This window comes from Hemitrygon akajei, chromosome 32 (assembly GCF_048418815.1).
Source record: "Hemitrygon akajei chromosome 32, sHemAka1.3, whole genome shotgun sequence".
In the NCBI taxonomy this organism is placed as follows: domain Eukaryota; kingdom Metazoa; phylum Chordata; class Chondrichthyes; order Myliobatiformes; family Dasyatidae; genus Hemitrygon; species Hemitrygon akajei.
Genome location: NC_133155.1, coordinates 4,320,572 through 4,344,510, shown reverse-complemented (window position 1 = coordinate 4,344,510; position 23,939 = coordinate 4,320,572). Strand labels below are relative to the sequence as shown.

The 23,939-nt window shown below is 39.9% G+C and overlaps 1 protein-coding gene across 2 annotated transcripts in view; it reads right to left on the bottom strand.

The window, feature by feature from the left end:
- Positions 1-9,626: 9,626 nt before the first annotated feature.
- Positions 9,627-23,939, bottom strand: part of LOC140719544 (glucocorticoid modulatory element-binding protein 1-like) — a 29,257-nt gene continuing 14,944 nt past the window's right edge. For both annotated transcript variants that reach the window (XM_073034230.1, XM_073034231.1), the window contains 5 exons: positions 19,822-19,979; positions 18,158-18,283; positions 14,671-14,808; positions 12,801-12,923; positions 9,627-11,373 (listed from right to left, as the gene is read on the bottom strand). In XM_073034230.1, the coding sequence (XP_072890331.1) occupies positions 10,652-11,373; positions 12,801-12,923; positions 14,671-14,808; positions 18,158-18,283; positions 19,822-19,979 (1,267 nt within the window). In that variant the 3' untranslated portion in view covers positions 9,627-10,651. The remainder of the gene's footprint in view (positions 11,374-12,800; positions 12,924-14,670; positions 14,809-18,157; positions 18,284-19,821; positions 19,980-23,939) is intronic.

Here is a 23,939-nt window from a genome sequence, read left to right as displayed (position 1 = left end):
TAGAAAGAACAGGGGGAACAGGCCCACAGACACATGAATATCCGGAAATTCCTCTCCTAGCTGCATACGCAACCTGTTCCATCATTAGTGGAAATAAATCTTATACCTGTTAACAGAATAACACTACAGGAATACTTTCGCCAGAAGGAATGCAAACCTCAAAGATTCACTACTACTTCTACCTTCAAGAGCAAATGAAGTAGTGAATACAATTGGCCTGTGAGTAGTGCCCACAGACCACATGGAACATTTTAAACACTTTAATGCTGTGCCAACTCTGGAAGACGATACAATGAGTCAAATGTGCTGATTTTTTTGCTGCATAGTTCTATGAATAACAAAGTTCAAAGTTTGAAGTACATTTATTATCAAAGTATGTATTCTTTATACAACCTTGAGATTCATTTTCTTGCAGCTACAAAAGAAGAAACCTAATAGAACCCATCAAAACAAAAGACCATCAAACACCAAATGTGCAGAAAAAAATCAGTTATTATCACCTTTCACTGACATTGCAGTCATTTGAAGTCCCTGAAATCCATATTCTTGATTGAATCAATGCATGAGTATAAATCAAAACAGGCAACTGCTTTCAAATTACAGAATGAATTACCTAGTTATCAACAGAACTAGACTTCCATCTCTCAAACTAGATACATGTATCAATGTTAACCAAAAATGATTCTTAAGTTTGTAACTTAAAATTCATTTAATCCATGATAAATAAAGCTGCAGTCTGAAATAAGAATTAAAATATGGGGAGATCTCAGCCAGCAAAGCCGCAATTGTGGAAAGAAGGGAAAAAATAGTAAATGTTTCGATCAGGGACCCTTCCTCAGAGAGTTTAGTTTTCAAAACAGAACTGGGGGATGAGTGAGATACAAGATGAACGACTATGCACTCAGTAGACTTTTTATTAGGTATCTCCTATACCTACTGAAAATGAACTGAAATGGTCGTGTTCTTCTGCTGCTGTAGCCCAACCACTTCAAGGTTCGACACATTGCTTGTTCAGAGATGCTCTTCTGCACACAACTATTGTAGCGCGTGGTTATTTGAGTTACTGTCACCATCCTGTCAGCTTGAACCAGCCTGGCCATTCTCCTCTGACTTCTCTCATTAATGAAGTGTCTTCTCCCACAGGAATGCTGCTCATTGCATGTTTATTTTTTTTTTGCACCATTATCTGTAAACTCTAGAGCAGGAGTTGCCAACCATTTTTATGCCATGGACCAATACCATTAAGCAAGGGCTCCATTGACCCCAGGTTGGGCACTGCTTCTCCAGAGACTGTTGTGTGTGAAAGTCCAGATCAGCTGTTCTGAGATACTCAAACCATCCTGCCTTTTACTAACAATTATTCCACAGTCAAAGTCACTTTAATCACTGTTCTTCCCCATTCTGATGTTTTGTCTGAACAACAACTGAACCTCTTAACCACTTCTGCATGCTTTTATGCACTGAGTTGTTGCCATGTGATTGGCTGATTAGATACTTGCATTAAAGAGCAGATGTATAGGTGAACATAATGAAGTGGACACAGAGTCAATGGAGATTGATTAAGACACAATTCTGGCACAATTTCCCCTGTGGAATGCATGGGTTTTCTTTGGATCCTCTGGTTTCCTCTCACAGTTCAAAGTACAGGCCCATACTGGTTGATTGATCATTGGAATTTGTCCCATAAGTAGTTTAGGGTTAATCATAGTTGTGGGGCTGCAGGAGCAGTGTGGAAGAGCCTACTCCACATTGTATTGCTAAATAAATAAACAATTTGTTATGGAGCACAAGTGCTGAAGGTTGCAAAGTGCCTAGATGGAAGGTGTTGTTGCCCTAGTTTACAGTGGACCTCTCTGTGGCAGAGGAAGGCCACTGAGATCAGATGAGGAATGGGATTAAGAATTAACATGGCGTGCAAACACTGCCGCAGACTGAACCCAGAAGCTCCAGGAATGAAGGGTTACCGTATGAGGAATGTCTGGCAGCTCTTGGACTGTATTCCCTGGAGATCAGCAAAATGAGAGGGGATCTCTTAGAAACATTCTGAATGTTAAAAGGTGTGAACAGATTAGATATGGCGAAGTTATTTCCCATGGCAGGGAAGTCTAGGACAAGAGGGCGCGACTTCAGGATTGAAGGACGTCCATTTAGAACAGAGATGTGGAGAAATTACTTCCGTGAGAGGGTGGTATATCTGTGGAATTTGTTGTCATGAGCAGCCATGGAGCACAAGTCATTGCATGCATTTAAGGCAGAGATAGATAGGTTCTTGATTAGCCAGGGCATCAAAGGGTATGGGGAGAAGGCAGGGGAGTGGGGATGACAGGAAAAATTAGATCAGCCCATGATTGAATGGCGGAGCAGACTCAATGGAGCAAATGGCCTACTTCTGCTCCTATATCTTATGGTCTGCATTTGGTTCTCCAATGCAGGGGAACTTATATTGCAAACATCAAATCAAGTTCAACTGAATCCATACTTCATCTGGAAAAATTCTAATTAATTTTGTAGCTTGCAATTCCTGCCCATTGCAATATAATCCAGCCACCAATGGCATCTTCTTTCTTCCCATTTTGAATTTCATTTGGACCACTCACTTTGACTCCATAATATACTTCTGCATCCCCACCAACCAGATTCCTGGTTCACCACATCTTTCTCTGGAACTGACGGAGATGCAAGTCCAGTCCATTCGCTTCTTCACTTCTGACTATCCAGACACCCGAAGAATCATTTCAGGTGAACTAGTGACTCACTTTCACTTCTTTTGAACTAGTCCATTGCATTCAGTATTCATTGTGGCTTTCTCTACATAGAAAAACAATAAATGCAGATTGGGTAATCATTTGCAGTGTCCACAGAGCTTTATTTTGCAACTCCTTTTCTGACATGCATGTTTGTGGTCTCTTCCATGACCCAATGAGATGCCATGTAAACTAGAGGAATATTGCAGCTTCTATCAGGCAATCTTCTAGCATTTCCAACTTACAGTAAACTGTTGTCTCATTATTACTCAATATCCTTACATCTTCTTCTGTTTCTGTAAAATGTTTTCCAAGTTATCAGTACATACGTTCCATATCACCTCATTTGTCTGAGATAACCTCCATAGTCTTGTGCTTTACAGTTTACCCTTGTCCAGATGTTTTAAAAACTAAGCTATCCATTGCTCTCCCACATCAGAAGGGATCCTGACCCAAACATTAACTGGTTTCTTTCTCCACAGATAACTGGCCAGTGGTGTAGTGGCATCGGCACCAGAACCAGACTTTGAGGTGAATGGTCCCAAGTTCAAATCTGGCCGGTTCCTTGCATGCTTTCCATCTGTGCTGGTTTGACCGCCAAGCCAGCACCTCAGCCTCATTAAAAAAACAGCAAGGTGCCACCCAATGTGGAAAGAAATACATTTCTCCACAGATGCTGCTTAAATGGCAAAGCTCTTCCTGCATTTTCTGGGTTTTTTTTTTGTTATTCCACTTACTTGTAGGACCCTGAAGGTAGAGCTGGTATTAGCAAGTAATAGAAAATCCCCAAATCATTTGTCTTTGTAAAGTTTACACAAAGATCCACTTTTTTTTGGGATCTGAGTTGTTAGTAGATCTTAGGCATCACATATTGATTCTATACCAATGCCAGGCCTCTTTGGTGCTTCATGGGTATCAATATGCACTATGTATTCAAATACCCAGTGCAGCTGCAGGCAACCTGCTATCCCAGAACTTGTTATACTTATCTTCCCATTCACTGATTATGCAAGTAAATATCATGAACAAGATTATAGTCACTTCCAAACATCCAATGATGTTCAAATATATAAAATTACAATTGAGATGCAAATATTTACAGACTCTATATAGTTCATCCCAGTTCAAAACAATTCTTCCCTATTGTTGGGTGATGATTCATGCTGAAGATCAATCTGAATACTTATCAATCCCCTCCCCAAAGTTGTCTTCAGCCATTTCCTCATTCTCAACTGTAAAGATGCAATTATAAACTTGCTATTCGACCAATCAAATAACACAGCTAATGTGACATGATTCTTCCCCAACAACTGCCTCCACTACGTCAGTATGGCAAGTTTGGGCACCGGAGTAGTGCAGCAGTGTGCCTCACAATTACAGCTTGGGATGGAGTTCAGAGTTCAATCCCAGCATCCTCTGTGCGTCATCCCTGTGGAATGCATGGGTTTTCTTCAGATGCTCCAATTTCCTCCCACAGTCCAAAGTCATACTGGTTAGTAGGTTAATTGGTCATTGTAATTTGTCCTATGATTAGGATACGGTAAAACTAGTGGGTTTCTGGACCGGAAGGGTCTGTTCTGTGCTGTATCTATAATAAAAAATAAATAAAAGTGGAAGTTCAGAAAAAGAACTATAATATTTAACCCCTTGACTGTTTCACCACTTGGTTTGATTGTTGTTGAAATTTACCTCATCACAAGCTTTCCCTCAGTTCTAACACTAACCATCTCTTCCCCCCCACCCATCACATTGACTGGACTTTTAAAACTATTAACATAAGTCTGCAGATACTGGAAATCCAAAGCAACACACACAAAATGCTGGAGGAACTCAGCATCTAAGGAAATTAAACAGTCAACATTCCTGGCCAAGACTCTTCCTCAGGACTGGGTAGGAAGGGAGAAAGCCCCAGCATAAAAGTGTGTGGGGGGTGAGGGGGAGAAGAGAATAGCTAGGTGACAGGTGAAGCCAGGTGAGTAGCAAAAGTAAAGGCTGGAGAAGGAGGAATCTGATAGAAGACAATAGGAGAAAGGGGAAGATGACCCAGGGTGAGGTGATAGGCAGGTGAGAAGAGGTAAGAGGTCAGAGTGGGGAGAAGAAGGGAGGGGTAGGGAGAAGCGTATTTTTTTAAACCGGAAGATGAAATCGACTTTCATGCCATCAGCTTGGAAGTTATCCAGCCGGAGTACAAAGTGTTGTTCCTGTACTCTGAGGGTGGCCTTATTTTGGCACAAGAGGAAGCCATGGACTGACATGTTGGAAAAGTGATGGGAATCAGAATTAAAATGCTTGGCCACCAAGAAGTTCCGTTTTTGGCCAATGGAGCAGATGAGCTCGACAAAATGGTCCTCCAAATTTTTAATGGGTCTCACCAATGTAGAGGCGGCCACATCAGGAGCACCTGACTGAATAGACGACACCAGCAGATTCACAGGTGAAGATGTACCTCACCTGGATGGAATATTTGGGGTCCTGAAAGGTGAGGGAGGAAGATAGTGGGCACTTAATCCGTTTGCAGGGAGTTTAGTAGGGATGAATGGACAAGGGAATCATGCAGGATCATGCATAATTCCTGTGGAAAATAGGGTGGGGGTGTGGTGGTGGTTGGCAGTAGGATCTTTTTGGAGATGGTGGAAGTTCCAGGAAGATATGTTGGATGTGGATGCTCTTGGGGTGGTAAGTAAAGACAAAAGGAACTATTACTGTTAAGGCAGCAGGAAGATGGGATGAGTGCAGTTATTTGGGAAATGGAAGTGATACAGTTGAGTGCACATTAATAGTGGAGGAAGGGAAACACTGTCTTTGAAGGAGAATATTTCTGACATCCTGGAATAGAATGCTGCAGATGTGGCAGAGATGAAGGAACCGCGAAAAGGGAAAAGCATTTTTATAGGAACCAGGGTGACGAGGTAGTTAAGATAACTGTGGGAATCTGTAGGTTTACAGATGTTGGCCAACAGTTATGCTCCAGATATGAAGTCAGAGAAATTGAGAAAGGGGAGGGAGATGTCAGAAATGGACCAATTGAATTGAAGGGCAGGGTGGAAGTTAGTGGTGAATAATGAAATTGGCAAGCTCAGCATAGGTGCATGAAGCAGCACCAATACAGCCAAAGTATTGAAGGAAAAGTTCAGGAGCTTTATCAGGGGAAGTTTGGAACATGTACTGTTCTATGTAGACACCAAAGAAGCAGATATAGTTGGGGTCCCTGACTACCCTCAGTCTGGAGAAAGAGAGAGAGGAGCCAAAGGAAAATTTGTTGAGGGAGAGGATCAGCTGTGTCAGATAGAGAAGGCTGATGGTGGAGGGGAACTAGTTGGTTCTATTTATCCCACTGATAGCAACCAGATATTTGCCTTTTCTACTAATTGCCTTAACTCTGGTTTTCATGGCTCTATTTATTTAGTGATACAGTGGGGGAAAAGGCACTTCATGCCACCCCACAACCTCAATTAACCCTAATCGAAGCACGGGACAATTTACAATTACCAATTAACTTATCCAGTACATCTTTGGACTGTGGGAAGAAATCGGAGCACTTAATTCTCCACCAGCTTACAGTGCCTTGAAAAGTATTCAGCCCCCACAATTATTTTCACATTTCACTCTCTCATTTTCTACTTTTATATTGAAGTAGGATTTTGAGCTAAACCACAAAACATTGTGCATGTCAAATCAAAAGAAAAATAGCGAAACACGTGAATAATTTATTAAAATTTAAACCCAAAATTGAAGCTGAGAAAGTATTCATCGCCTTTGTAATTGCACTTTCCACGGGTGTAATACTGTATATTACATCTTACTGATTCACCCAATTTGTTGAAGAAAATTGGAGGAGCTTCTGTAGTTTGTATGGCAGATATTCAACATCTCTGGCAAGACCTCAAAATTGCTGTCCACCACCATTCCCCAACTAACCTGGCACAGCTTGAGCAATTTTGTGAGGAGGAATGGGAAAATCTTGCTCCATCATGTTGTACAAAGCTAATAAGAGACTTATCCAGAGACCACTGGCTGTAATAGCTGTGAGAAGTGACTCAACTAAGTACTGAGCAAAGGGGGTGAACATTAGAGATTCTACAGATACTAAAAATCCAAAGCAACATGCACAAAAATGCTGGAGGAACTCAGCAGGTCAGGCAACATCTATGGAAATGAATAGATAGTCAGCATTTTGGGCTGAGACCCTTCTTACATTTGAACTGCTGACATTTCAGTTTTTGAACTTTTGGTTTTTTATGCTTTACAATTTTTTGTTTTTTTGGGTTCTACTGTGCAAAAAAGCATGTGATTTATGATTAAAACTCTCAGTTGACTTCTGTGAAGTAAGAGTTGGAGGGTTGAATACTTTTACATGGCACAGTAAATACTTCACCCTTCCCCTTCAAACTCTTATCCACCTTGTACTGTATCATTTTTTTAATACTCATAATATAATCACTTGAAAGGAGTCCAGCAAAGGTTCTCTGATGTGCCACTAGAAATCCCAAGAAATACTGTACTGTGATGATAAACCTGATTCTGATATAGGTCTGTATTGTTGACAGTGGGAAAGGGGTAGGGAGAGAGGAATCATGGTAAGGAAGAGGGAGAGGGAAGCACCCAGAGAGACATTCTGTAATGATCAATAAATCAATTGTTTGGAATCAAATGACCTTGTCAGTGTCTCAGGGCTGGGAGTGTCTGCACCTGTAACCACCCTGGCACTCTTCTGCCCACTAACCTGCACACCTCCTGCGGTACTCCACACTCACCATTTCCAACGTCCTTTGCTCCTGCCAGATTTACAAACTTTCTCTTGACTCATGCATGTTGACAAATACATTATTGTCCAAAAGTCAGATCTACATACACGTACCCAAGACTTTTGAACAGTAGTGCATATCCTTTCCAGAATGGTACATCATATTTTGGAAAGATCTGGCAACTCTTCCCACCCTTTTAGTATGCTTGCAGTTTAGTTACATAAACTGGGTGATATTAGATACTGATCTTTAATGTTTAAGTTATACAAGCCAATTTGTTAACTTGCCGTCAACATCCCTGTAACAAATATTTGCAGAATTTGCATAACTCATCTCAATTTGGGCAATGTGATAATGGTTAATGGCTAGCACAGACTCTCTAGCACAATTACAATGCACTGAATCTCATGGTTTCCAATTTTGCTTCAGATTTTGAATGCTGTATCTTAAATTTCAATTTTCAGTCCATTAAGACAGTTTCACCAATTAGAAATTAGTTTCACCGCGACACTATTACACCTTGGGGTGTCATTTAGACGAGTTCAATCCTGGCATCCTCTGGGCTTTCTCTGGGTCCTCGGGTTTCCTCCCACAGTGGCTTAAATAGTCACTGTTAACTGTCCTGTGAGTGGATTAGGGTTAAATCAGGGTTGTTGGGCAGTGCGACCTTAAGACCCAACGCTAGAAAAATAGGTATAACTGGTGGAAACTGTTTGACAGACAGTGGAATGCTTTACAACGATGGAAATGGAGATGACAACAATATAAATAGGAGTATACCATATGCCCTGCCTTTAACGTGTTTGCCATCAACCCCATTTTCTTTGTTCCTTACAAATACACACAAGGCCCCATTTCAATTAATCAATATCTAGTTTATAATTTAAAAGGGAATGATTCAACTTTCAAAATAAAAACCTGTAGGTCTGGGGAATGGAATTCAAAGGTCTAGCATTGGCTCTCAGTCACTTTGCAATTTCTAATAACCCAAAATAATGGACGTCATACAGTAATGCAAAATTTAGGAATGTTTTTTTTTGACACTTTCTATCAGAAGTAATAGGTAGTTATATTCAGAAGATTATGGCCAGCCCACTAAACTAGTTTCACTTCTCAAAAAATGGCATTTCCCTAGACACAAATGTGAAGCTATTACAGATTGGGATCTCGGAATTCAGAGTTCAATCCCAGCATCCTCTGTATATCCTCCCTGTGGAGTGTGTGGGCTTTCTGCGGGTCCTTGGTTGATGTATTGATTCCCAAAGGTTGAGCTAAGGTCTGAAAGGACAGAATGAGAGAAATGCTCAGAGGCAGCCCCCAGATGTAACGAGAATCTGCAGTGGTGGGCGTAAACAAAGTACTTAAAATAGTCACCATTTTCTAAAGGAGATAGTAAGACTACTGAGTAAAGGTTTGGCCAAAAAAGGATGGATTTTACAATTATTATTTGATGTCTACATACCATTCCCTCTCAATATTTCTTGAAAGGAACAGTCTTTTAGCTATGATACGCTACCACATAACTTAAACAACATACAAGTGCTTCATGACCATGTGACCCTTCCTTGAAGTCTGATTTAAACCAGATATCTCACTGTAAGACTGCAGCAGAGTTCCTGGCCTGAAGCAGGGAATTGCTGGTTGTAGGACAGTTTGATAAGATTTAAATCATGGCTGTTCTCTCCTCAGAGGGAAGAACTCATGTCCTGACCCACACTAGCTAAAGCTGAGTGACTCATGATTTCATCCAATTAGTGTTAAAGGACAACTGATTCAATGTAAACAATTGTTTCGAAGCACTCTAAAATCTAGTTTGATTTGGTGTGCAAATATAGACAATATATTGACTATATCCCCATAGGTTATTGTGACCTTTAAAGAGTCAGATAGCTTTCTATCCAATGTCCACACAGATACTAAAGAACAGGCAAGTGGTCTGAGCTTTCCATAATTCAAAGGAACTGGGACCAGCTGTACTAATCGCCTGGTTAAGATCAGCTTATTAGAATTAAATCAATTGTCATCAAGTTCGATTTTGTACCTGTTAGCAACAGTCAGTGGAAGAGGTGAATTACAAAAATAAATGTATATTTACACAGGACAAAGAAATAAAAGCATTTGATTAATTTCAATCACCTTCCGTCACATGCATTTAATTGCTATATAGGAATGCTATTAATCTTTTGTTGGTTTAGTTTAAAAAATGTACATATTGTGGATTCATAATAAGCAAATGAAAACATTACAGGCTCACATTAAGAAACATCATTGAAAAGGAGACACAATGAAGCTGCCCTTCCACAAAAGGAACCTGTTCAAATTTTGGCAAGGGTAGGCAAGGAGGTTACAATTAAAGGAGTAAAATCAACAGTGAATAGCAAGATGTGCAGCATCCAAAAAGAGGAGACATTAATCTTTTGTTGACTTTTTCATTACTAAGAGTGAAGGAGAGTCTCAAGATGCAGACCTTTCCCCCAAATGCTGATGCATCCGCTGTTCATTTCCAACCACTTGTTATTTTGCATCAGTCTGCACCATCTGGAGTTGTTGATTTCTCACCTATTATACCAGCAGTGATTGCTTCCCAAATTTCTCTCCAATTATCCAATGCAACAGTGCAAGAGTACAACTTTTGTTAAGTGATTTTGTCACCCACTGCCACTTGTCCTTCAAAATCTTTTCTTTAAGATTGAACAACTCCTACCTCTTTCAGGTAAAGGAATCAAATGTGGATGTCATGTACAGAATATGGCTCAAGTTAAACCGAATCAATTCACTTTGTTTTACAAATGCCAGCAGTGGCTAATTCGTGATAAGCAATTTTAAGAATGTGGATCTAGTACATACTTTGCATTCAATTACATCAGAAAACCAAAGACTGCATCTTCATTACAAGTTGTTTTGAGAAGGGGCAAACAATGTGAGATGATTACATGCTACTCAAACACTTGGTTAAAAGCAGCGTACAAAATGAAGGAAACCGGAGCGGATTCTAATCCACGGCTGGAACAGAGCACAGAGAACGCATCATAATATTGCATTCCTTCCTTTAAAAAATCATGTCAAAATTCATACCTTTTACACTTAACTACATTTTGGTAACAGTACATTCAGATACAGCCAAGCGATTACTTTTAAAGCTCAAATGTTTGCTTTGTGTCTTTAATTTTCCTCATTTCCTTCATCCTGCTGATCCTCATGGGCCACAATTTCAATGGCTTGTATTTGGGCTTCATTGTCCGTGTCAGGCGTCTTGTCATCACAATCTGCTTCTGCCACACCATCTTGGTCTGAATCCATGGCCGGCCCAGGGTGAATTTCAATCACAGTCTGTGATTCTGCTGTCGACTGGTCAACACTATGGCTCTGAACGACAGAGGCCAGACCAGAGTCCACTGTGACCAGCTCCACGGGGCTGACACTGACACCAGCCATTGTCGTGATGGCATTGCTGTCTTGGATGGCGGCCGTGCTCAGCAGGGCAAGGCTGGAGGCAGGATGAATGGTAACCGTGTCAGAGGTAGTTGTCTTGGGCGCACTGACTACGGCAGCATATCTGGTGAAAAGCTGTGATCCACCTGACAGTGTGTGGACAGTGACAGGGCTGGATTGCTGAGCAAGGGCCATGGGCATGGTCGTGACATTGGCAACAGAAAAGTTTGTTCCTATTGGTGTGATCGCAATAGGCGATAAGACAGTGAACTGGGGCTGTTGAACCGGTGTGGTTGGGGTCAAAATGCTGGCAGAGGCAGGTCTCTGGAGTCGAGGGCGCTTGTTGGGTTTGGGAGTAGCAATTGGCATCAGCACCACATTTTGTAACGTTTGGTTTTTCAATTTTTGTTCCTTGGCTCGTCTCCTCTGCTCCTCCAGCTGACGTTCCAGTTCTATTGTTAGGAATTGGGAAAAGGAAAACAAGTGTTTTTTCCAATATCAAAATGGTAACATTGCCAACTGCATATGCCCCTACTACACCTCATGCTTGGGGCTCAACACATGCAAAATTGTAGGAACTAAAAAATTATTGGGTATAATTAAAAAGTTCAAATGTATACACCAGAGAGCAACTTTCTTGCACATTCATAGTAAATACAAGAAACAATAGCATCAATTAAAAACTGCACTCAGCAAGACGGACAACCTTTCTGCGAAAGACAAACTGTGCAAATACAAAAAGAAAGAAAATAACGAGAATTTGAGCTGAAGTGTCCCTGGAAGTGAGTCCACAAATTGTGGGAAAAACTCAGTGATGGGGTAAATCAAAGTGTAATGAACTATTAAAACTAATATTCAGAAGAGATTTAACCTGAATATAAAAGATTCCACTAATATATGTAACAGTACGTACCTGTAATCAAGAGCATTTTACAGTCCTTCTCCCTTCAAGGTTCTTTGTTTACTTCCTGTTATCTGAAACATTTGCCAATCCATCGACCACTCCCCCTCCCAGTTTTTGTCACTTGTACACCATTAGTAGCCTTCCATTCAGCCCCTGAGCCTCAAGCTCTGAAATGCCCTTTATTAACTTGCACACTTCTAATTCACTCAAGATTCTTTAAAGTCTGTTTGAGTTTTTGAACAATTGCCTTAATGTCTATGTCATGCCATGTCAGAATTTATTTTGACAGTTCTCCTACTATGTAAATGGGATGTTTTGTGTTAAACCTGTGATATTTTGTAAATTGAATGGGAGGTGTCAGTTACTGAAATGTTAGAATTTGTCAGAGAAGCTGATAAATCAATGATCCCAATCAGATTGGATGGCAAATCTTTAATATTAAGAGTACTTAAGATTCAGAAGCATAGCAGAGTGCTTTATCATTGCCACTGGAACATAAAGAACCCTAGTTGAAGGGCTTATCTAACCAAAATGAATGCCATCCCTAGGAATAGGTACTATATTTTGAGAGTTCAGCTAATTAATAATCTCCATTCACACTTCAGAGTGAATTTGTCTTTAGTTTTCAGCAGTTAAAAGTGCAAAAATCACCAAGTAAATTGTCCTCAGTAAGACAACCTAACTATTCCAGATCTTAACTCTACAGAGTACCTCAAGTAATAAAAGTGACCAGAACTGACAAAAGTGGGAGTCTGATGCTTTCAGCTTCCTTTAATGGCAATGTTCTTCAATGTCTGACTCTAATTTGATTGGTACAATAACAAGTGGCTTGGTATTTCTTGAAGCTAGAACTACCCTGCAAAATTCTTAGCAGTGTCAGCAGATGCCCAAGAAATGACGTATTTGCCCCTTTCGTCCTAAAGCAAGAGTACAACCTAATGAATTCCTTCATTATAGGTTGAAAAAGTAACTTACCAGCAAGATCATTATGAATCTGTTCTTGGCTTTGATCAGTCTGACTCTTCCTGTTGTCTAATACTTTCTTCACAGTCTCTAGGAGACCAAAAGTGTGTGCCATGTTGTTCAGAACTGCAGCATCTGAAACCGAAACGTAAAATATTCCGCTATGTCGTTCTAACCCCAAACCAGAGCTCAGCTTCAGAATAAAGGTTCAAGCTATCATGGTAGATGAAAGTAATGTATTCACTCAAGGCGGCTGGATTTTTAAAAAATTAACTAGAGGGCTACAGATGCTGAAGTATTCAATGTTCTCAAGGTAGAGATGACTGGATTTTGAGAATGAGAAACTCAGCAAGGAAAGAGCAGTTGAAGCTGAAGATCTGTCAAAGAGGTATAACATAAACAGGTCCACTAATTCCATGTTGGTCTATCAAACATTTACAACAATTGCAACCCTGCAATTCCCCCTGCCCCCCAGATTCTACCATAACACACCGGGAAGAATTTGCTGTAACCAATTAACTAGCAACCCACACGGCTTTGGGATGAGAGAAGAAATCAGAAGAACCTTGTAGTTCCAGGAGGAAGATGCAAACTTCACAAGGACAGCACCCAAGGTCAGGATTGAGCCCAGGTCCAGCACTGTGAGGTTGTGAAGTTACCAAATGTGCTAGTACATCTCTTCACACTTGTCTGGATTAGATTCCACCTGCTATTTCTCTGTCCACATTTTCAACTGGTCTACATCTTGCTGAATATTTTGCCAGCCTTTCTCATTATCCACAACTCTGCCATGTGGGTTAACTGCAAACTTACTAGTCAGTCCACATACATTTTCACCCAAATCGTTTGACTAGGTCTTGTGGAACACTACTGGTCATAGATGTCCAATCAGAAGAACACTCCTTCACTACTACCTTCAGTCTTTTATGGCTAAGCAAATTTTGAATCCAGTACACCAAGTCTCCATGGATCCCACATGCCTTAATCTTCTCAATCAGCCTACCCTGAGGTACTTTATTGCAGCTCACTGCCCTAGCCTCAAATCACCTTCATCACCTCTTCAAAAACCTCAAACTTTTAAGATATAACCTCCCATCACAAGGGCTATCCCTAATAAGCCTTTTCCAACCTTAAACATTCAGAGCCAATTAGGTATACTAACAGAGTTATGGTTTATCTCAACTTGTCAATACCAAAATATTTTGGATTCTAATTTAGAAAGTACCCACTAATGAATCAAGAATTCTTCCAAAACACCAGATATACACATATTGAGAGCCCAAACAAGGGAAAATGCAAAGAGGTCTCAAAAGTTTAGTCAAAGTGCCACATATGTGGCATGGTTTTTTATCAGCTCTAGCCTAGTCTAGACACCACTAAATTAAACCTCATACTAGAAAGAGAAACAAAATAATTGAACATTTTCAACACTTATAGATGTTTAGATTTCATCTATCATGTACAAAGTGGTCCAAGACAATTCAAGATATGAGGAAACTGGCAGCAAACTAGTAATTAAATAGATTTCAGGAGGTGGTATTAAATGTGCTTGGAGTAGTTAACTAGTCATAATGAGACATTCAATAGGAATAGGGATGAACTGGAGTTTATGACTAGCAGCTTTATAGTAATTTATCCTCTATTAAAAATACTAAATTATCTGAACAATAAAGTGATTAGACAAGTTGGTGGATCTAAGTGGGAAGTGAAGGGAAGGGTTAGATTAATCTTAGAGTAGGTTAAAGAGTCAGCACAACATATTGGACTAAAGGTTCTATGTCTGCAAGATCCTAAGCAGGGACTAGGCTGAAAACCACTTTTGCAAAATTATCATTTAATAGACAGTACTCTATTATGTGAAGCATAACACTCCTCTACTTACCTGTAATTTGAAGTGGAGTTTGACCCATCCGTTGCTGAACACCAGATAGCATCTCCATCAGCTCCTTTTGAATATTGGTGACAACTTCCCCCAGCAAACCCACATCTGCTATTCCTTTCCAGAAAGCCAAAGTATCCTCTGCAGCAAGTAAAACAAGTCTATAAATTTGATATTCTCCCAGTACCAGATCAGCTCATAATGCAAAGCATGTAATGCTGAGACTTTTGACATTTTTCAGACCAGGGCTGGAATATTGTGAGCAGTTTTGGGTTCCATATCTAAGAAAGGATGTTCTGGCATCGGAAAGGTTCACAGACAGTTTACGAGAATGATCCCCACAATAATAAGGTTAACGTATGAGGAGCATTTGACGGGCTGGGCCTATACTTGCTGGAGTTTAAAAGAATGGGGCGCGGGGGTGGGAAGGGGGTAATTTCATTGAAATCTGGTACCAATAGTGGGACAATCTAGGACCAGAGGACAAATAATACAAGGACAAACTTTTAGGACAGATAAGGAGAAATTTCTTTAGCCAGAGGATAATGGATCTGTAGAATTCATTGCCACAGATGGCAGTGGAGGTAAGTCACTGGGTATATTTAAAGCAGAGGTTGATAGGTTCTTGATTAGTAAGGGTGTCAGAGGCTACCAGAAAAAGGCAGGAGAGTGGAGTTGAGAAGGATAACAAATCAGCTAAGATCAAATGATGGAGTTGACTCAATGAACTGAATAGCCTAATTCTGCTCATATGCTTTAATGTAGTATATTACTTTAGCAGCCAATAATCACGGTGAATGCAAAACGAGCATTCCACTTCTTTGACCAATGTGAGCAGTAAAAACCTCAAAACAATAACTGCATAAAACACTGCCAGTATGCTATAGTGTATGGTTCAATTTGTACCTGATTTCAATACTTGGCTATGTAGAATGAACAGAAAATCCCATCTCCTGATTTTCCATTAGTTTGAGTAGCGAATCAGTTGTGGAACAAATTTATGGTGAGTTGGGGGGGGGGGGGGAAGAGAGGGGTGGTGTCAGATGCATTAAGCTCTTAAGCAGTGCAACATTTTGATTTTAATAGGGTCACATACAACTTTCTTGAAATTTTTTTAAAAAAAATAATTAATGTAATATGAAACACAAAGAAAACATTTAAACATAGAAAACCTACAGAACAACACAGGCCCTTCAGCCCACAAAACTGTGCCGAACATGTCATGTCCTTACCTTAGAAATTACCTAGGGTTAGGGTTACCCATAGCCCTCTATTTTTCTAAGCTCCATGTACCCATCTAGGAGTCCCTTAAAAGACCCTATTGTAACCGCTTCCACCACTGTCTCTGGCAGCCCATTCCACGTACTCACCACTTGTTGTGTAAAAAAACCTACCTAACATCTACCTCCAAGCACCTTAAAACTGTGCCCCCTCATGCTAGCCATTTCAGCCCTGGGGAAAAAGCCTCTGACTATCCACACGATCAATGCCCGTCATCTTATACACCTCTATCAGGTCACCTCTCACCCTCCATCACTCCAAGGAAAAAAGGCCGAGTTCACTCAACCCACTCTCATAAGGCATGCTCCCCAATCCAGGCAACATCTTTGTAAATCTCCCCTGCACTCTTTCAATGGTTTCCACATCCTTCCTGTAGTGAGGCGACCAGAATTGAGCACAGTACTCCAAGTGGGGTCTGACCAGGGTCCTATATAGCTGCAACATTACCTCTCAGCTCCTAAACTCATTCCCACGATTGATGAAGGCTAATGCACCATATGTTTTCTTAACCACAGAGTCAACCTGCACAGCAACTTTGAGTGTCCTATGGACCTGGACCCCAAGATCCCTCTGATCCTCCACAATGTTAAGAGTCTTACCATTAATACCATACTCTGCCTTCATATTTGACCTACCAAAATGAATCACCTCACACTTATCTGGGTTGAACTCCTCCGCCACTTCTCAGCCCAGTTTTGCATCCTATCAATGTTCTGCTGTAATGTCTGACAGCCCTCCACACTATCCACAACACCTCCAACCTTAGTGTCATAAACAAATGCTTTCACTTTTGAATATTTCTGATTATGAGCTATTTTAAAACAGTTTGAAGGGTTCTGTTAATATCAAACTGTCAAAAGGTCAAAGTCAGTTCAGGGATATAGCTTCAGTTTCTACTGCTTTGCAACAGTGAGGTCCAAGCTACCCAAGGACACCCAGGCTACAAAGAACAGCACAAGCAGCAAGTGAGTAGGTACAATTCAGCCTAATGATATTAAAAATTATCACTATTCGTATCCACTGGCTTACTGCAGTTGTGCTCTGCCATTTCCTCCACAGGTCTGGAGCACTGAACACAATTGCAGCATCCTGCTGCTACATAATATCAAAGCGATTGGATCAGAGCATACTAGAGATTGAACCAGAAAGTGGTTTAATGGCCTATCAATGAATCCACTGGGCACTCACTGAAACTTCTGAACTCTTTATAATTTTGTGTAGAAACACAACTGGAAAGGAAGTATTTACATGGCTATACGGGAAGAAATAGAAAGGGAAGACCAAGTGACAATTCTTTTTAAAGACCCTGCACAAGAACAGAGCCAAATGGCCTCCTTTGGAGAATGACTGTTTCTACACATTATGCCTTGGCATTGTTTTTTCAACTCGAGTTCACTGAATTTTATAATTTCACATTTAAGTATGGACTATGAACGTGCACTTGCTCAGCCTAAGTACAGTGAGCATCCGGCCAAGACTTATCGGTTGCTTTATGTTTTCAGCAGTAACACCTTAGTCAAAAGCATTGAAAACTAATAGAATGACCCTAAATATATTTAAAATTATGCCTTTTCAGATCCAAGGACTTGCCTGAGGAGGTCATCAGAAATGAATTATTTTTGAAGTGCTGCCACTTACACTATGTAGGCAGTTAATGCACAGCAGTCACTTACATAAATGAGATTAAAATCAAAACCTGTCTTGGTGGTGTCATCTTAATGAAAGATATTGGGCAAGAAATCAGTAGAGGTAAATGAGACATCAACAATGTCTTCTTCAAAGACAATACCTCTTTGATAAGGCAGCACTCTCTCAACACTGCTTATTGTGTTCAGATGTTGGACAGGGACATTGACCACAGCATTGTATTATCAACTGATACAACTTTATTCTTCTTCTTGGGCAGTCCCTTGGGATGGAGGATGATTTGCTTCCACAGTAGACTTGTGGCTTCTAAGGTAAGTGGAGAGGCCAGTTGACTTTAATCCTTTCCTACTCAAGATAAACCGAAAGGAGAGAGAATATAAGTATGAACTTGATGGCCTTTACAGTTACTGGGAAAGTGCTTGTATTTGCTTCAGCATTATGGGAGACTGCACTTTATAACCGGAGCAGGCAAACAATTTCATTGAAAAAACATATCATTCCAACAAAGGCAATCAAGACAACTACTAACTCGAAAGGATCCTGTCTGAAACCTGAAAATTACCAGAGATTTCTTCACCATCTTTCCTGTTTAGATCCTCTGTAGTAACTGCCACTGTGGTAAGAGCTGGACTCCACTCAATGCATTCTTCAGTATTGTCTTCAGATACAGTGATGTGTGTCCCATTGCCTGAAAAATCAACAGTCCTTAGAGTATACAATTTAACTAAATGTTACCAAATTGAAGCCCTTTCCTCAGAGTCAGATTGCTTCATTTACAACCTGCCTGCACCACTCTTTACCAACTCACACAATCCTAAATATGGAAATGGAAACCAGAAAAAAACTAGCTGATTCATCAAGTCTGCACCATACTCATGATACCTAGAGCAATATAACAATTCAATTCACTGCCAACATACATCTAATTTAAAATCACCGGAAAAAAATGACCAATACATGGTTGGTGTGGTCAGAAGAGGGCAATTTATCTTGGGAAATTCCTTTCTGACCCACTTAAGCAATACAGTTAACTGCTAATTGACTTACCTTCTGTATGATGTGATCTGAGTCCCAGCCAGGGATCGGTCCAGCTCTCTCTCTTTCTCTGACGAAGGCCTGCAGAGAGTCAGCACCCAGCACACCAACCGGCAATGCATCCCAGAAGCTCACTACTCTCTAGGAAAAAAGAGAACCGCCTAACATCTAGCCTATTCCTACTTTATGTGTAGTTTAGTTGCATAACTCCAGTCCACCCCAATCTATCAAACTGCAATGATCCATCTTAAATACACAATTCTAACCTGTAAATATTTTCTGTACTTCAGTACGTAATCTACATGAAAAACTATGCAGAGTTCTGTATGACTGAGCCAGAAGGTCCAATATCCACTGAAACAACACATTGCACAGCTGACAAACAAATGTTAAAGAATGAGGTAGGCAGGGGATGCCATGAAGTCCAATTTGCTAACATTAGGCAGCCCTTCAACCAACTACTGCTCCAGATATTCCAGCCACAGAATTCACTCTGCATTAGGCTTTAAAAAGCACAAGTATTGTAAATACATTTAGTCTGCATTATCTCATATTATAATACAAGGCTGGGGCATAGGCAACCCAAGGAGTGGAGATCATATCATCTCCTTGCTGAATGCTGCCCTCTACCTTATATTGCTAGATGCAATAGTGTCCTGTTGTCATTAAGGTTCACTTATCACACTTTTAAGTGGCCTCAATAGTAAGTGAACCTTGTCCATGTAGGAATGGATTAATATTGGCGAACCAGGACAAGGACAACAGGTTTCCACCCCTAATTTATAATGACACCATAACTTCAGAGTTACTTAAAAAGAACAGCTCAAACTCTCAACCACCATGGTGCAGCCTGAATGCATGATCAGTAGAATAAAAGTTTACTAACATTATACGATATTGTGTTGAGACAGGTAAGGTAAACAGTAAATGCCAAAAACATGAAATGCTGAGACATATCACTTACTCAGCATTCCAACAGGATTGTTGCTGAAGACTTTCACATGAAACCTGACCATTCCAATCCCAGAGGTGTTTTTTTTTGGGGGTCACACTCAACAAAGCTTGCATTTTATCAGGTTTATCAGCCTCCTTGTGGCTACTGAAATTGCGCACAATTCACAGCTCCCTGATGAATTTGCAACATCTCCATCACTCAGTCCTTTCACTCCATCATTGTAGTGTTACACTTACCTTCAATAGAGGTTGGAGTCTGGATCACATTGCTCTGCTGACTGGGAACTGGTGCCCTAGCACTACTGATAAGAAGATCAAACTTCGTGCTGCGGCAGGTGTTGGTGCAGACCTTATCGTGTTGAAAAAAGTCCAACTGCCCAGAATCCATCATCTTCCTACCAATGATGCAACCACATGTTAGACACACAATACATAGAGCCCCTTCTAGCACACTAAACACCAAGGTCTTTGATTTCCATTTTAGATTTTATCCTGTAATACGATCTTGGCTGAGTTGGTACTCACTTTTGCTCCTTCCCCTTTTGATTGCAAAATAAAACAACAACAAAATCTGATAATTGCAACCTTCCAAATGGAAACGGTGGATATTGAAGAGAAAATTGCAGAGATCAAGAGATAAACTAAGGAGGAACTAAACAGTTTTTAAATGGTATATTTGAAAGAAAAACAAACATATATTTACTGTGATAATCAGAATTAATGTTATTCTAATTGTTTTGATATATAGAGCAAATAGAAAAGCTTTTCCCTTTTGAGATGAGAAAATATTGCCTGCCTGAAAAACTGGTCATTTGTTCCTGGTTATGGAACTCTTAACGTTTCTATAATCTACCACAAGTTGATCTCCCCTTATCTGAAATTCAAAAACCTGATTCTTTTTTTTGAGCGCTGACATGACGTCACAAATGGAAAATTCCACAAGATAAAGTTCCAGGCACCACTGACAGTTCTAAGAGATCTCACATATGTAATGAACAGAAGTTAATGAGAAATAGAAAAACACTGTAATAGAAAAGTGAAAAATTAAGATCTTGATTGTGTATCGAGAGAGTGGATTAGTTAGTGTTGAAGTGAAAATATGCTGCTTAACAGTACGCTTATCATGAAACAAGCAAAGATCTACCACAACAAACTGAATATTGAAGTTAATTGTGAATATTCAGCAGCTGGTTACAGAAATTAAAAGATACTGCAGTAAATATTTAAGAATTTGTGGTGATAAGTTGCCTGCTGATCACAAAACAGCAGAGAAATTCTTTAATGAGTTTTCCAAGGTCGACATTGATTAAAACCTAACATGCTGAAAGGTTGCTTCAGTACACGTGTGATAAACAAGTGTAAGACAAAGACTGCTTACCAATAGCACATAAATTCAGAATCTGGAATGATGGTGATACCAGTCACTGACTATCCACCTGAGGTAGTGATAACTTACCCTTCTGATGGCTCAATATACACATTGTTTCATGCACAAAGTTTAAAAATATAGATACCTGCAAAGTATATGTACAGCTGTATATGAAAATGTATATGGATTTTGCGTTTAAACTTGGATCTCCGAGGTATCTCATTATATAGGTTCATATATTCCAAAATCTGAAATCCAAAACACTTCCGACCACAAGCATGACAGATAAGGGGTGCTCAACTGTAGTTTAAAAAGAAAGGGTCACTAAATTGATAAAGATTAAGATCACAAAAAGCAATTTTAATGACATCTGGGACTATAGATTTTAATCCAATACCTGACTTTTCAATTTAAAAAGAAATAAGCTAGAAAATAAAAGACATACACAATCCATAGGATGATCATTATTTCATTCTAATTAAGCTCATCCTGAAACTTTCCTTCAAGGATTTCCTAGCGCTTTTAACCTGGTAGTATGGAAAAGGGAGTACCATATTCTGATCACCTCACAATAATGCAGTAGTCATTCTTGACACAAAGACAGGCAGCTGCTTGGGTCCAGATCAGTGCAATCACCTCAGAAAGCTAGAGTGACTGCAAAGTTCTGGAAGACCAAAAATATGAAATGCATTTTTCACTTCATACTACATCAATTACTTCAAAGACCATAAGACAAGTTATAGGAGCAGAATTAGGCTATTTGGCCCATTGAGCTTGCTTCATATCAAATGGCTGATTCATTTCCTTCTCAGCCCCAATCTCCTGCTTTCTCCCCATATCCCTTCATGTCCTGAGTAATCAAGAATCTATCAATCTCTGCCTTAAATATACCCAGTGACTTGGACTCTAAAGCCACCCATGGCAACAAATTCCACAGATTCAATCTCCGGCTAAAGAAATTCCTCATCTCCATTCTAAATGGGTGCCCTTCTGTTCTGAGGCTGTGTCCTCTGGTCTTAGACTTCCCCACCATAGGAAATATCCGCTTCAAAACTACTCTATCAAGGTCTTCCAACCTTCGATAGATTTCAATCAGATCCCTTCTCATTTTTCTGATTTCCAGTGAGTACAGCCCAGAGCCTTCAAACACTTTGTATATAAGCCTTTCAATCCAGGAATCATTTTCATGAACCTCCTTTGAACCCTCTCCAATGTCAGCACATCCTTTCTTAGACAAGGTCCAAAACGGCTCACAATATCTCAAATGAGGCCTCACCAGCACCTTACGACGACATAACCTTATAGACCCTTCCACCTCACTGTCAAAAGCTGTTGAATACACTGACAATTCTGTAGCATTTGTTTTATCTGCTTTGCAAACTAAAATCCACACTACAGGCAAAGTAACAGTGATGGGCCAGAGCCCAAAACTATTTCAATGGACTATGGAGAAATTCTGCAAACTAAACCAATACATGATTAAAATCAGAGCTCAACACCACAAGACAATTTATTGGGAATGGGATCAAGCATATCCTGTGTTGTCATTGTTGAGTGCCATCAAGTCGTCATCGACTGATGACGATGCTATGGATATAGTAGCTGTCTGTAGGGTCTTCTTGGCAAAATATAGAAGTAGATTGCCATGCCTTTCTTCCATGCAGATACTGCTGTTGCCCAGGTTGGGACCTGGCCGGACTCAACTCAAAACCATCTGCCTTACGGTCCAGTACTGATGCCAATTCATCACCAGTCAGCACATATTCTGTGTAGGATACCACAAAAGTCCCTGTGGCAGTGTTGACAAGTGCATTGCAAACAGAGCTGTTGGTTCACTAAGGACCAAGTCAGTGATGTGTTTATCCAGTCAGCATAACATCCTTGAGTTTATCACTGATTAATGAATGAGTAAATATGAAAATGATGAAAATTTAGAGATGGTTAAAGGGATGGGGCTTGACACGGGGGGGGGGGGAATAAATGATAGTAGGATAGGAATTATCATAGATATCTAAAACGTTTGCGGTATAGTTGAGTCTCTTTGACAAGCTGGGTGCAAGTCACATCCCGTAAGTTCACAACCCAAGATGTTTGCATTTATATAACAGACACCCGAACTCCTCAAAAGGAAGAGTATGATTTGGCTGCTAAATTTGGAACTTTGCCATATATATATATATATATATATATATATATTTTAAAAAAATCAAGATATTGTAAGTGTAGCAGTGCAAGAATAAAATGCCAATCCAAATGTGGAAGTTTCATGAACTGCTACAGATTGATAAAGAGTGGGTGCATTTAACAAGAAATTTTACACTTTTGTATCTCTTGATCCAAGAATACCCATAGTCTATAAGCAGCAATGAGGTCTTGAGCAGCTATTTTGTCTGTTTGTGGTTCTTTTGGCTGAGAAATAAATAATGGCCAAGAAATTTGAGCAATTACTCAATACTCATCTTCAAATAAGCGCATGAGATGTTATACGTCAACTTGAAATGAAGACATTTCAGCTTAGCATCATATCTGAAAAGCCATATTAGCAACAGCAAATCTCCTTAAGTACTGCACTGACATAGCAGGTTTGATTGGTTAAGGGGAATTGCTGATAGCAGGACTCAGTCGACCATAAGCTCTTTTGCCTTGATCTGACTAAAGCTTTTTGATTCAAACTCTTTCACTTTCTTCAGATGCTGCCTAATCTGCTGAGAGTTTTCAGCATTTTGTTTAAAATTCACTAGATCATAAAGTTTACAACCAACAGCAAAGTATCACTTCTTCAAATCCATCGGCAGGAATCAAATGTGGGACTCATGATTTAACTCATTTAACCCCAACAGAAATGGCAGTAATAGTTAAACAAGAAAAATGGGATAAAATATTTTGTAATGTGAAAGTAGGAGAGAAAAGCCAGCAATGGTAGGTAAATGATAAGCAATTAAGGTTAAGAGTTTCAAAGGTGCTGAAAGTACTTGTCAGATTACAA